This window comes from Perognathus longimembris, chromosome 3 (genome assembly GCF_023159225.1).
Source record: "Perognathus longimembris pacificus isolate PPM17 chromosome 3, ASM2315922v1, whole genome shotgun sequence".
NCBI lineage: Eukaryota > Metazoa > Chordata > Mammalia > Rodentia > Heteromyidae > Perognathus > Perognathus longimembris.
Window position 1 is genome coordinate 70,222,054 of NC_063163.1, and position 14,938 is coordinate 70,236,991.

At 51.0% G+C, this 14,938-nt stretch overlaps 1 protein-coding gene across 2 annotated transcripts in view; it reads right to left on the minus strand.

The window, feature by feature from the left end:
• Positions 1 to 13,625, minus strand: part of Arhgef18 (Rho/Rac guanine nucleotide exchange factor 18) — a 74,398-nt gene extending 60,773 nt beyond the window's left edge. The window contains exons 1-4 of one of the 2 annotated variants that reach the window (XM_048342146.1): positions 13,374 to 13,625; positions 6,654 to 6,778; positions 2,451 to 2,710; positions 392 to 542 (exon numbers count right to left, since the gene is read on the minus strand). In XM_048342146.1, the coding sequence (XP_048198103.1) occupies positions 392 to 542; positions 2,451 to 2,710; positions 6,654 to 6,778; positions 13,374 to 13,383 (546 nt within the window). In that variant the 5' untranslated portion in view covers positions 13,384 to 13,625. Of the gene's footprint in view, positions 1 to 391; positions 543 to 2,450; positions 2,750 to 6,653; positions 6,779 to 13,373 lie in introns of those variants that run through there. The other variant, XM_048342144.1, reaches the window with a different exon arrangement.
• Between the last annotated feature and the right edge of the window lie 1,313 nt (positions 13,626 to 14,938).

Consider the following 14,938-nt stretch of genomic DNA (forward strand, 5'->3'; position numbering starts at 1 on the left):
GGCTCTAGCTATGGGGCGTGGCTTAAGCGGCAGGCGCAAGGCTCCAACCTTAAGCACCAGCCTAGCAAGCTAGTCTTAGGCCCTGCCACAGCACACACATTTCCCAGGGATTGCTACCTGCAGTCCATCACCAAGGGCCAGATGTGGGGTGTCTGACCTCCAGAATCCTGAACCCAAACAAACCTCTTTTCTTTCATAACCCATTTCTGTTCTGCGTGCTGTTAGTCACAGAACCCCGACGTTTGCAGATGAGAGTCCCAGGGCTCAGAGCTGTGCCAGTCATGACTTAAACCCGTACCCTGCAGCACCCCCACCCCGGCCCCAGCATCCTATGATGATTTGTACTCACAGTGTTTGTTGGCTTCTGTGGGGCCCGCAGAGTTATGCTCACCTTGCCTGGGTGTTCCGCTGAGGTCCCATCTCCAGACAGACGGCCTTGGGTCTCCGTCTTCAGCCCGTCTCCTGACAGATTAAGAGCCATGCTAGCCAGCCAGCGTGGGAGACAGGGCCCCGTGTCTGCAGCGGGAGTGTCCAGACTGAGCCTGGCAAAGGAAGAGGGTGTAGAAACTCAGGGGAGTCTTCATCTGCTCCCAGACCCAGGATCCAACCCATTGGGGTGGGTTCCAGATCAAGGAGGGGGTAAAAGAAAAGCCACAGAGAAGGGCCTGTAGTTTCCCAAACCACAGGGTCAGCTTCAGCAAGGAGGAGGCTGAGGGGAAGGCAGGTTATATTTGTCCAAGTCTCATTTGCATCAGACCTGCCGTGAATGCACAGACTAGATTATGTGAGGGACACAGGAGGAGGAACTGAAGCTCCTCTGGGGTTTTTATGCTGGAACTGTGGGATGCAGAGAGAGTTGCTACATCCTTTCTACCTCTTGGTTTCCTTGACAGAGTTTCACTAGGTTGCCCAGGCTGGCCTCAAACTCATGATCTTCCTGCCTGTCTCTGGAGTGCAGAGAGAGAAGGCAGAGAGAGGAAGAGGGAAATGGAGAGGGAGGGGAGGGAGAGGGAGGGAGGGGGAGGGAGAGGGAGAGGGAGGGGGGAGAGAGAGAGAGAAACAGATCCTGGGGTTTGAACTCAGTCTGTGTAATGTACCTCAGCTTTTGTATTTAAGGCTAGCACTCTGTCACTTGAACCACAGCTCCACTTCTGGCCCCCCCCCCCTTTTTTTTTTTTGGTAGTTGATTGGAGATAACAGTCTCACTGACATTCCTGCCTGGGCTAGCTTTGAATCGTGATCCTCAGATCTCAGCCTTTCCAGTAGCTAGAATGACAAGTATGAGCTAACAATGCCTGGCTCAGCTTTGTCTTTTGGTCATAAGTTAATCTGTGGCTTGGTGCATACATGTGCAGGGAGTATGGGAAACATGCAATGTGCCAGGCACTGTAGCTGGTGCCCTGTCATCCTAGCAGCTCATGAGGTTGAGATCTGAGGATCACCATTCAAAGCCAGCCAGGCAGGAAAGTCCATGAGACTTTTATCTCTACTTAAGTTTCAAAAAAGCAGGAAATGGGGGCTAGGAATATGGCCTAGTGGTAGAGTGCTTGCCTCGTATACATGAAGCCCTGAGTTGGATTCCTCAGCACCAACCACCATATGTATAAAAAACCAGAAATGGTGCTGTGGCTCAAGAGTGCTAGCCTTGAGCAAAAAGAAGCCAGGGACAATGCTCAGGCCCTGAGTTCAAGCCCCAGGACTGGCAAAAAAAAAGTGATAGAGTGCTTGCCTAGCATGAATGAAGCCCTGGGTTCAATTCCTCAGTACCATATAACAGAAAAAGCCAGAAGTGGCACTGTAGCTCAAGTGATAGAGTGCTAGCCTTGAGCAAAAGAATCTCAGGGACAGTGCCCAGGCCCTGAGTTCAAACTCGAGAACTGGCAATAAAAATAAAAATAATCTAAAACAAAAACAGGAAGTAGAGCTGTGGCTCAAGTGGTAGAACACAAGCCTTGAGCATAAAAGCTCAGGGATAGTGCTCAGGCCCTGAGTTCAAGCCCCAGTACTGGTATGAGCATGCACACATGTACATAAACACACACACACATCAAAATACTGCTTACAGGCAAATAGGCAGGAGTCTGACAGGATAATGGCAAGCATGAGGCTTAGGCATGTGTGTGTAAGCTGTCTGTGCAAGCAACTATGTCATGGTGTCTGTGGTTTGGCTGTGGGTTTCTATACCCACAGCCTCTTCAAACATGCACATAGGAGTTTGAGAGACCCACAGGCTCTTCAAACATGCATGTAGGAGTTTGAGCCACCTCTCACAGCATCCATGCTGTGGTGGTCCCATTGTGGTAGCACACAGTACAGATGTCATGGCAGCATGTCCTGTTGCTGACTCTTGCCCAGTCTGGGTGTGTGGAGGGGGGAAATGACACAGGGTGCACCAAAGGAGGTAGGCAGTATATGGGCGGGGGGGGGGGCGGTACATGCAGGATGCTGACCTCTGCCTGCCCCCAGAACAACTCCGAGACCTCTCCCAGCTTTGTGTCCTTGGCAGGACTTGGGCCCCCGCTGAGCTGGACAAGGACGGATTTCTCTTCATTTCTTTGCCAGGGTTCTCGCTCTCTCTAGCTTCTCTAGGCTGGTTGTGGGAAGGGTCCCCTAAGCCCAGGTCCTGAAAATACTCGCTACCCCGAAGGGCCTCCAAATCCAGGCTGAGATCTTCTGTGCTCTCGCTGAGCCCTCCTGGGAAACTGTCGTCCTGCAGGTTGGTAAAAGAAGTCATTAGCTGGGTATGGTAGTTCACACTATAATTCCAGGACTTTGGCTACTGGCCGGTGGATCTCTTTTATTTCTTCTCCCCCCACATGCCTGCTCCTTTTGTTCTTTGCTTCTTTCTCCTCTCCTCAGTCATTCTATTTGTCTTTTTTTTCCTAGTCCAGAATATCTGCCTTATTCCAAAAACTTCTCCAATCAAACCCATTCACAGAAAGCTTAGAAAACTCCTATGTATCCTTCAAAACCCATCTTGGACATGCCCTCCAGGCTGCCTTCCTGATTCTTTGAGGCTGATCAGGTGCTCGTGTGTGTGTGTGTGTGTGTGTGTGTGTGTGTGTGTGTGTGTCCTGGGGCTTGAACTCAGGCCCTGAGTGCTATCCTTGAGCTTCTCTGAGCTTTTTTTTTTGGCTGGTCCTAGGGCTGAAACTCAGGGCATGGGTGCTGTCCCTGAGCCTCTTTGTGCTCACTCAAAGCTAGTGCTCCACCACTTGAGCCACAGCACCACTTCCAGATTTTTCTGAGTAGTTTATTGGAGAGAAGAGTCTCATGGACTTTCCTTCCTGGGCTGGCTTCGAACAATGATCCTCAGATCTCAGCCTCCTGAGTAGCGAGGACAACAGGCAGGAGCCACCAGCACCTGGCCAGTTCACTGCTGTTGTTGTAGTTGTTGTTTTGATAATACCATAGTACTGTACTTGAGTTTGCATTTAAGGCCTTGAGTTTGCTGGGCAGGTGCTCCACCTCTTGAGCCACAACCCCATGGGATGAGCCACTCCTCTGATTCTTCATTGTTTTTGCCATTTTTCAGATGATGTCTTGAGTTTTTGCTCAGGCCCGCCTGGACTTCTTCCACCTCTGCCTCCTGCGACAGGCACATGCCACCATACCCGGCTACTGGCTGAAACAAAGTCTCACTAACATCTTGCTTAGGCTGACTTCAACCCATGAGCCTTTTCATCTTTACCTCCTGAGCAGCCTGAATTACAGGGATGCTCAGTGGTCAGTTGAGTAGTATGAAGCACCTCCACATGACCATCTAGCAGTCTGCACCCTCCATTTCTAGAACCTTCCATCTCCCACAGTAAAGCTCCACCCTCACCCAGAGCTAGCTCTCCTCCCCACAGTCCCTGACACCCCTCCTTTTTGCTGTTGTGTTCCTTGCTGTTAAGAATATAAGCAGCTGGCCCAGCGCTGGTGGCTCACGCCTGTCATCCTAGCTACTCAGGAGGCTGATATCTGAGGATTGCGGTTCAAAGCCAGCCTGGGTAGGGAAGGTCGTGAGACTCTTATCTCCAATAAACCACCAGAAAACCAGAAGTGGTGCTGTGGCTCAAGAGGTAGAGTACTAGCCTTGAGCTGAAGAGCTCAGAGATAGCACCCAGGCCCAGAGTTCAAGCTCCATGACCGACAAAAAATTAAAAAAGAATATGAGCAGCTGGGCACCAGTGGCTCATACCTATAATTCTAGCTATCTAGGAGGATGAGATCTGAGGATCAGGGTTCAAAGCCAGCCCAGGCAGAAAAGTCCATGAGACCATATCTCCAAAATAACTAGCAAAGCCAGGGATTGATGATTCACATCTGTAACTCTAGCTACTCAGGAGGCTGATATCTGAGGGTCAGGGCTTAAAGCCAGCCCAGGTAGGAAAGTCTGTAAGATTAATATTTCCAATTAACTACCAAAAAACTGGAAGTGGAGCTGTGGCTCAAGTGGTAGAGCGCTAACCTTTAGCAAAAGAAGCTCAGGAATAGTTCCCAGGCCCTGAGTTCAGACTCGATAACTGGCACATACACATGTATGCACACACACATACACACACACATGCACACACACACTAAACCAGCAAAAAAGTGTGCTGGAAGTATGGCTCAAGTGGTAGAGGTCCATCTGAGCAAGCCAGCTGAACAAGCATGAGACTCTAGATCAAAATCTCTATATTCAAAAAAAAAAAGTAAAGAACATGTGTATCTGGGCACCAGTAGTTCACACCTGTAATCCTAGCTATTCAGGAGGCTGAGATCTAAGGATTGCAGTTCAAAACCAGCCAAGGCAGGAAAGTCCATGAGACTTTTCATCTCCAGCAAACTACTAAAAAAAGTGGAAAGTGGCACTGAGGTTCAAGTGGTACAGTGCTAGCCTTGAGCACAAAGAGGCTCAGGGACAGTGTCCAGGCCCTGAGTTCAAGCCCCAGGACTGGAAAGGGAGAGAGAAAAAAAAGAATCTATAAATATCTGTTGTGTGACTTCCTCCACTCAGTTTTTATTTGTTTGCTTGAGAGAGTTTTGTTATGTACCTATGCTGGCCTTGAACTGGTGATTCTACTTCTGCCTCCTGACTTTTGGGATTAGAAGTATAATCCCAGGCCTGGCTCTACTTGCAATTCCTTTAGGACTATCTCCAGAAGTCCATTTACTTCCTTATAGCGTCATTCTCTGTTTGATATTTGAGGGCTCATCACCTTGTTTGGCACAGCCCACTCTCTCCTTTTCTTCCCTCTAGCCTTGAAACACCAACACCCCTTTGTTTCCAAACCCAGAGAGCTCTGGCAGCTCTATGATTTTGGCAGCAATGCTTATGGCTCTTCCCTGCCTGCCCCCCAAATTGTTCCATTCCAGCCTCTGATGCCTGAACCAGCTCTTCCTGACGCCCATCGCTTTCAAGGCTTCCTCATGGTTCTGGTTTTCTTCCTCTTGTAAATATAAACATAGGCAGACAGCCTCAGAGTTCCCCTGGCCTCCCCTCCTCCTGGCTCACTTTTCCCTTGCATCTGGTCTGCCTCAGCCCAGGCAGAGATGCTGGGGGAGAAGGAGGCGGCTGGGGTGTCATTAGCACAGGCTGTCCCAGCACCCTGCCAGCAGCAGGTACCTAGAGGGAGGGGGAAGGGAGGCTTGTTCTTAGCTTGAAAGTTTGAGCCTTCCTTAGACTCATTTCCTGATGGAGAAAAGATGGGAGCCGGCCCGGCCCCCATACCCCCTATTTCCAGGCCTCTGATGAACTTTTGTAACCCTGCCCTGACTCCTGCGAAGGATGAACCGAATCCAGCTCCATTCCCAGAGTTGGAAATTGGAGTGGGCTTGGGAATGGGATCCATCCCCACCCCACCCAAGGCACACTCAGAAACACCCCTGGACTCCCCAGGTTTTACAAGGGGCCCAGTGGCTGCTGGGAATGTACCTAGGGCTGTGGACATACATGCTAAGCAAGTGCTCTACTTTTGAACCCCGCCCAGGATTTGTTTTTTTTTACCCTCAGTGGTATTAGGATTTGAACTCGGGGCCTTATGTTTGCTAGGTAAGTGGTCTACCACATAGGCTATGCTCCCAGCCCTCCTAGCCCAGGAGTCTTGAAACAGCATCTTGCTATCTAGCCCACGTGGCTTTGAACTGCTGATCCTCCTGCTTCTGCCTCCTAAGTTAGATATATTTTAAATATGTAAGTAGGTATTCATCTTGCCATCTATTAGAAAAAGTTTTAAACTTTCCTTCCTACTTTCTCCCTCCCTTCCTTTCTTTTACCCTTCTTTCCATCCATCCATCCATCCATCCATCTGCCATCCACTCACCCATCCATCCAGCCACACATCCATCTATCCACTATCCATTCACATATCTCTTCACCCTCCTACTCAGCCACACATCCACCACCCATCCTTCTATCTACTCATCCATCCATCCACCCACCATCCTTCCACCCATCCATCCAACTTCCCATCATCCACCAACTATCCATCCCATCTGATAATCTACTCATCCTTCCTTAATTCCTTCTCCTTACGCCAGAAAGAATCCAGTTTTGTCATTTGTGACAGCTCACATTTTGGCGATGGCTTCCTGAGCTAGCATATATTTGGTGCTTGGTAAGCACCAGTTCTAAACAAGTGTTCTTATCATCAAGCTCCTGCCTGCCTCAGCAGCTAGACACCTGCCTGCTCATCCTCCGTGGTGAAGACACCTGGCTTCTCAGGTCTCCAGGGTCCATGTTTGCTCTTGGGGGCTGAGGCTGCAGCTCCAGAATCAAAGGGCTGCTGGTCACATGACTTGGGCTCCGACCCTGTTAGAGAAAGGAAAGATAAGAGGTCAGGGCTAAATTGTTACAGGAAGGCCAAGACACGACATTATGTTTAATGTACTAGGTGAATTTCCTTTGGCGTACCCCATGTGGTTACTGTGTATGATTTTGGTACACTGGATATTATATATATGCTTACCTGAACTAGGGAAGGGAAAGAAAAATGAGGGATGGTGTAACAAATATGACAAGAAATGTACTCATTACCTTATTATGTAAGTGCACCCCCTCTGTACATTACCTTGTCAATAAAATTTAATAAATTAAAAAAAAAAGAGAGAGGGCTGGGAATATGGCCTAGTGGTAAAGTGCTCGTCTCATACACAAGGCCCTGGGTTCAATTCCTCAGCACCACATATATAGAAAAAGCCAGAAGTGGCGCTGTGGCTCAAGTGGCAGAGTGCTAGCCTTGAGCAAAAAGAAGCCAGGGACTGTGCTCAGGCCCTGAGTTCAAGCCCTAGGACTGGCAGAAACAAAACAAAACAAAACAAAAAAAAGAGAAAAAAAGAAAACCAAGACATGAGTTCTGTAGCTGCTTCTGCTTGCCCTGGACAAGAGGGTGGTGGGGAGATGAGGTTGAGGTCTTGGCAAGGAACTTTCAATGATCTTGAGGCCAACATATGTGCCCCCACCACCTCATCCTCAGCCCAGGGCAGACATTGCTAATCAATCACCAGTCTTTGTTCCTGTTGGGACATTTGCCTCTTGGAATTTTCCCAAGCACATTGGGTCCATCAGCCCTCACTAACCAATCCCAGTTGGGTTGTGAGAGGAGACTAGTTATATCTGCTTTGGCTAAAACGGGGTTCATTTAACAAAGGGTGCCACTGCTCCAGGCCCCGTGCCCACATTCGCAGGTCAGTCTGGAATGGTGGGGGGCTTCAGCCTCTCCCTTCCTCTTCCGAAATCCACATTTCTTCTGATCTTTGCACTCTTAAGCACTCCAGATTTCTGGGAACCTCTGGGGAGCACAGTGCAGGGGAGAAAGCAAGGGCTGTGGGGGCCAAGCAGAGTGGCCCTTTCAGGACTGGCCGGTCTGGTTGAAGAAAGGTCTGTTTCTTCTCTTGGAGGTGCAGGGGATGCGTGGCCACTTGTCAGGACTTTGGTGAGGGTGAAGGGGTCCATCCTGGTCTATTCTTGGTTATTTGTGGCTAGCTTCTTTGCCTTCCTGGTGGACAGAGGATCTTGGCTTGATCCTGGGTGCTGAACAGAGTCCTTTTCTATTGCTTAGTCCTGCCACTGCAGCTGGAGCATGTTACCTCCCCACACAGGCTGAGACCCAAGAAGGCTCTTGGTCTGGACCCAACCCTGGCTCTGTCCTAGGACTCATGTCTTGGTTCTTTCTGTAGAACCACTGCCTGAGGCCCCTCTCCATTCTGCTCTAAAACCCTGTACGTGGAGTGCTTAAGCCATTCCCCACAAAAATCTGCCTGTTCTCACCTTCCACAGGCCTGTGTGCCTCTCCAGAGATTGCATTTCATTGCCTTGAAGTGGGATCCTCTTGCCCCTCCTTAAATTCATGCTACCCCCAACACACGGCAGGCCCTACTGGAACCAAGGAGGATGAATGGATGAGTGGATGGATGGATAGAAAGGTGGATGGGTAGGTGGGTGAATAGATGGATAGACTGGCAGATGGATGGATACACAGAAAGGTGGATGGGTAGATGGATGGATAGATCGATGAGTGAATGAGTCAGTGGAGAGGTAGATGGATGAACAGGATGGTGGATAGATGGATGGATAGATGGATGGGTGGGTAGACAGGTATATGGACGGGTGGGTGAATGAATGAGTGGGTGAGTAGATGGATGGATAGGTGGGTGGATGGATAGGTGAATGGATGGATGACTGGATGGGTGGGTGGAGAATTTGGGGCGAGAAGGGAGGAGGAGGAGGGAGACAAGGTGAGCCACAGAATGCACTCATTACTCATACACAGCCTGGGAAAAGAAAGAGAAGTGGAGGGTGCAAGGGGGACTTGGAGAAGTGGTGGGAGGGGGACAGGAAGGGGCTCCTGTTTCAGAGCCCTCACTGCAAGTCTCTCCCCCCTTCAGCCCACCCCACATACTCCCTAGGGATTCCTATTAGGTGCCTGGTGACTGATCTAAGGACTACCAAGAATCATTCCCCTACACCCCTGCCCCTGCATCCCAGGATTGAATACAGGCCCTGGGATGTTAAGGGTGTCATTGGGGTGGAGGTGGGGCTGGCTTGAGCCAGAAAAGGGGTTCAGCTAGGGATGGCTCTTGCTCTTACTCCCCTGCCTGGAAGGAGTCTGGATTTAAATCCTCCTCCTTCTCCTCCTGCTCCTCCTCCTCTTCCTCCTCCCCTTCTTCTTCTCCTCCTCCTTCTCTTCATCTTCTTCTTTTTCCTCCAGCACCCCCTGCAGCCTCAGCCATAAAAGGGGGTAAAACCCATGGGTAGGCCTTCCAGCTCATTCCCTCCACATGCAGCTGTAAATCATCACCTCAGCCTGCCTGGGCGGTGGGGGGGAGAGATGCCAGACTTTCCTCAGGAGCCAAGACCCCAAACCCACCACCTTGGTAATCTGCCAAGAGATACCTGAGCTGGGCACTGGTTGCTCACACCTGTCATCCTAGCTACTCAGGAGGCTGAGATCTGAGAATTCCAGTTCAAAACCAGATGGAGCAAGGAAGTGTGTGAGACTCTTATCTCCAATGAACCACCGGAAAGCTGGAAATGTCACTGTGGCTCAAGTGGTAGAGTGCTAGCCTTGAGCTGAAGAGCTCAGCGATAGTGCCCAGGCCCAGAGTTCAAGCCCTACAACACACCCACACCCACACCCCTCCCCCTGCCACAAGGCGCCTAAAATACCTTCTCCAGGCATTTGGGGCGACCTTATTGGCAGTTCCATTCACTGGTCAGAACCTACCATAAAAGCAGCCCGAGAACTGAATTGGCTTAATGTCTTGAGAACTGCCTTGCTGTGTGACCTGGAGGAAGTCCCTCAACTTCTCTGAGCCCCAACTTGATGATTGCTTTTGTACTAAATTCCAGTTCCCAAGCCACTCTGGCTCTCTTCTAACTCTGGCTCTCTCTTGAGGTACACAAGGAGAAGGAGAATCTGGAGAGAGAGAGAGAGAGAGAGAGAGAGAGAGAGAGAGAGAGAGAGAGAGAGAGAGAGAGAGAGAGAGAGAGAGAGAGAGAGTGTACTGGTCCTGGGGTTTGAACTGAACTCAGGGCCTGAACACTGTCCCTGAACTTTTTGCTCAAGGCTAGAGCTCTACCACTCTGGGCCACAGCTCCACTTCTGATTTTTTGGTGATTTATTGGAAATTAAGAGTCTCCTGGACTTTCCTGCCCAGGCTGGCTTTGAACTGGGATCTTCAGATCTCAGCCTCCTGGGCAGCTAGGATGACAGGTGTGAACCAAAGGTGCCTGGCTCCATTCCCTCTCCCCCTTCCAGGAACCCAAAGCACCAGGAGTTGCTCCCCTCCCCCCAAGTCATCAGCTGCCCCTAGGGAACCAACTGAGAAGATCATTTTAAAAATCAGTTTCTGGCAGAACCTTTAGACAGGAGGGATCCCTGACTTCCGAGACATCCGATGCTATTCTGGGGACTTTTGGGGTGATCATGGAATGAATCCGGGGCTGTTAGGCCCAGAGTTTGTGTCCTAGCTGAGAAAGGCTCCTGGTGAGTGAGGGATGGAGGGAAGACTGTCTAGAGGTTCCAGCTGGGGTTTGGGGGTGGCCAGACCCCCCTCCCCCGCGGTCCCCTTACCTCTCTTGAAGGCCCAGCGTTTGGGCCACAGCTTGGACAGAGCTGGCCAAGAGTGGTGGAGGCCCCTGTCAGCCATGGGGGCGCCCTGGGAGACTGATGCAGCCTCCCGGACTCCCAGCCGGGGGAAAAGCTGAGGGAAAAGCAGGAGCCTGGGCTGGGAGTCCTTGCCAGCAGCAAGGGGCGGGGCTGCCCCGAGGACCACGGGAGCCACGGAGCCACCCGCACACTCCGGGACTGAGCTGGTGGCAGCCTCAGCAAGGACAGCAGCTGGGGGTACCGCAGGGCTGCGGGGGGGGGCAAGGCCTTTGGAAGCCCAGAACCCCAGTTTTTGAGGATGCCTACCATGGGGTGAGTGCATGTGTGGTTGTGTGTGCAATCATCTGTGTGAATTTTGTGAGTATGTGTTTAAGTGTGAATTGTCTAGGAGAGGGTATACTTAAATATCCACATGGGTCATATTTTTCATTATTATTACTATTCTTTTCTTGGGGGCTTGAACTCAGCTCCTGGGCACCGTTCCTGAGATTTTGTTGTTGTTGTGGTGGTGGTTGGTTGTAGGTCTTGAACTCAGGGTCTGAGCTTTGTCCCTGAGCTCTTTGTGCTCAAGTCTAGTGCTCTGCCACTTTGAGCCACAGTGCCACTTCAGGTTTTTGGGGAGTTTGTTGGAGATGAAGAGTCTCATGGACTTTCCTGCCATGGCTGGCTTTGAACTGCGATCCTCAGATCTCAGCCTCCTGAGTAGCTAGGATTACAGGCATGAACCATTGTTGCCCAGCTGTTTGTTTTTAAGATAGACTCTTGTTGGGGCTGAGGATGTGGATTAGTGGTAGAGTGCTTGCCTAGCATGCATGAAGCCCTGGGTTCAATTCCTCAGTACCACATACACAGATAAATCCAGAAGTGGTGCTATAGTTCTACCACTTGAACTCAGAGAGGCTCAGGGCCAGTGCACAAGCCCTGAGTTCAAGCCCCAGGACTGGAAAAAAAAGTATCTTATTTATTTTTTTTGGGGGGATTATTGGTGATGGAACCCCAGGTCTCACATGTGTTAGAAAATGCTCTGTAATGGAGCTACACCTAGCCCATGAGAAAACATAGGGTTTCTGCATTTATTTTTGCTGTGCTGGGGTTCCAACCTAGGGACTATGACATAAAAGGAAATGCTGTGCTGAGCTCTCTACCCTGGCCCTGAGCAGGTGGAGGGTGTTTAGTGTCTAATACTATGTGTGTGTGTATGTGTGTGCGCGTGCATGTGCTGTGTACATCGTATGTGTTGCATGTGCTACGTCTGTTGTTTTTGTGTCATGTCACATGTAGCATGTTACCTGCTGTAGCATGTCGTGTGCCACGTAGGTGACACTGTGTATGTGTCCCCATGTGTCGTGTGTGTTGGACAGTGTGTGTTGTGTCACAGAGCCAGTACTGCCTCATACTGCCCCCTGGTGGCGGAAGGCAACATAGTAGCAAGTTTTCTGGATCCCCCTGGCCTAAGCTCCCAGAGAACTGAACCCAGGACTCAGGAGGCGCAGACAAGCAACACCACTGGCCCAAGCCAGCCCCAGTGCCAGCACACACACACACACACACACACACACACACACACACACACACACACTCCACCTGCTCCCATGTGGGGGAGACACAGTAGCATTTCAGGGGCTGCAGGCAGCTGGTAGTGGGCTCCACACAGAATTGGCCCGCAGCTCACAGCATTAGAAACTGGGGACCCCAACCCCTCCCCCAGATCCCCTCCTTCACCCTTCCTGGCCCCTGCCAGCAGTGCCAAACACAGCCCCGTCTGGCTGTGGGGTAACTTCCTGTACCCCAGAGCACCTGGAGCTGGTCCCTTGGGGACAGCAGCCCTGAGCCCTGAAAGGAAGCTGGTGCCTGGGTGCGCCCAGCCCAGACCACAAACCTGCCTCCCCATCTTCCCCCCCAATGCCTCACCGGGGCTCCTCAAGGCTTCCCTACGGAGAAGGGCTCTACCCCGAGAGAGAGCCTCTGTGGGCCCAGGGTGGTCCCTCATGTGGATGGCCTGAGCTGCTCAGGACTGGCTCCCCCAACCAGCCTAAAGTGGGGGTTTGCTTTCAAACGCCATTATTTAGAGTCAGTTTTAGGGAGCTCTTGGGGGGTGGTGGTGGTGGCAAAATTTATAGTTTATAAAGGCCAGGTGGTGAGGCACTCCTGTAATCCCAAAACACCGATGGTGGATGGGAGGCAGGGCAGAAGCATGAGACCTTGTCTGAAATTCAACACACCACAAACAAAAGGGGCTCAAAGGGCAGAGCCACCTGCCTGGCAAGTGCTAGACCCTGGATTCAAACCACAACACCACCACAACTCAAAATCAAAAGTGAGCCACATTTAGTGTTTTGCCTAGTGCACAGGAGTTCACACACACACACACACACACATACACACACACTCTATCCTAGGGCTCGAACTCAGAGCCCCGGTGCTGCTGTCCTTAAGCTTTTTCCACTCGAGGCTGGATGCGCTACCTCTTGAACCACAGCTCCATTCTGGTGTTTTTTTGCTGGTTCATCAAAGATGAAGAGTCTCCCAGACTTTCTTGTCTAAGGCTGGCTTTGAACTGAAATCCTTAGATCTCAGCATCCTAAGTAGCTGGGAATATAGGTGTGAGCCGCAGGCTCCAGCATCATCTGACAACCACGAATCTCTCCAGAACAAACATGGAGTGGGGGAACCACAGGCAGCTCCCATCCTCCCAGGAAGCAGTCTGAGTGGACAGTGGTTTCTACCTGGTGCGTGCAGCCCTCTTCCAGCCCCTGAGAGTCCCTCTGCCCCCCAACTCCACACAGGATTACTCACCAGAGAGCATGGTTGCCTGTGAAGTGGGTGCCTGGCTTGGCCCCAGCTTCTCCAGGGCCCCCGTGACCAAGGCCAAAGTTTCAAGCCAGCCCAAGCTGGGGAGCACTCGGTGTTACCCAACTACCGTAACTTCCTCTTCTTCAACTGTCTGCCTCCTCTGTCCCCAGATGTGGGGAGACTGAGGGTCTTGCAGGGAATGCAGACAGATGGGGTCTGAAAAGCGGGGTGCTCTGTACCCTCGCCCTAGCCCTCAGCTCTGAGTCTCCAAGTGTTTTGGGGACATTGGGTGGGGTGTTAAGGGGGGACACGCCCAACTCCCTCACCCCCACCCAATAGTTTCCTGTGTATCTAACTGTCAAAGAGGAACGGGGTGCAGGGGCCTCCCCCAAGCACATGGGGTGTATAGATGGAGACATATTGGCGCACAAACACATCACGTGTTTCCGGAGAGATAGGGGGACCCACACCCAGGAGGCTCACACTGCTGCAGCCTGCCTCACAAGCACCTCTCTGGTGTGTCAGTGTCCACCACAGTCTCCCAGTGTTACATTCTCCCCCAGGATGGCCAGTGAGGGGGTCTCCAGGGTCAGATTGTGGGGGGACAGACAGTGAAGTGAAGGGTTGGCTTGAACAGGGAGCCTCAGACCTCAGCCTTCTGAGCCACTGGGATTACAGATGTGAGCTATGGTTTCCAAGTGGGCGCAGCCCACAATCAATGAGGGGGCTGCCAGAGGTCAGTGTGTGCCCACAGTTCCTGCCCCAGAGGCCTGAGAAGAGCCAGGTATCAGGGGGTGGGGTGGGAGGTGGGGGTGGTCCCGCTCATCCCCCCTTCGTGTGCTTGTGTATGGGGGGGGGACAAAAACACAGAAATTACCACATAGGCCAAAGGTAAAATGTGGACTCATCAACAAATTCTGACCTCAGAGGGAATTGTACATCTGTCATCCTAGCTATTCAGGAGGCTGAGATCTGAGGATCATGGTTCCAAGTCAGACCCAGGCAGGAAAGTCTGTGAGAATCTTGTCTCAAATTTATCAGAGAGAGAGAGAGAGAGAGAGAGAGAGAGAGAGAGAGAGAAGAGAGAGAGAGAGAGTGAGAGAGAGAGAGAGAGGAAATTCACACAGCTAACTCAGAGTTTGAAACACATTCTAGAAATGGAGATGCCAGGTGTGGTGGCACATGCCTGTAATCCCAGCACTCAGAGATGAGAAGATGACAAATTCCCAGGTTAGTGTGGACTACAAAGAAAAAAAGATCTCTCGAGAAAGAAAAAAAATCACCCCCCTCCACTAAGAAAGGAAATACAGAACTCCTAAATGAAAACAAAGAAGTATCTTTAGAAAATATGAACAAAATTTTACATAAACAGGTAATAAAATATTATGTATGCCAGGCGCTGTGGCTCACACCTGTAACCCTAGCTACTAAAGAGGCTGAGATCTGAGGTTTGTGGTTTGAAGCCAGCCTGGGCAGAAAAGTCTCCATGAGACTCCAATCTCCAACTAACTATCCAAAAGCCAGAAGTGGAGCTGTGGCTCAAAGTGCTAGAGTGCTGGCCTTGAGCA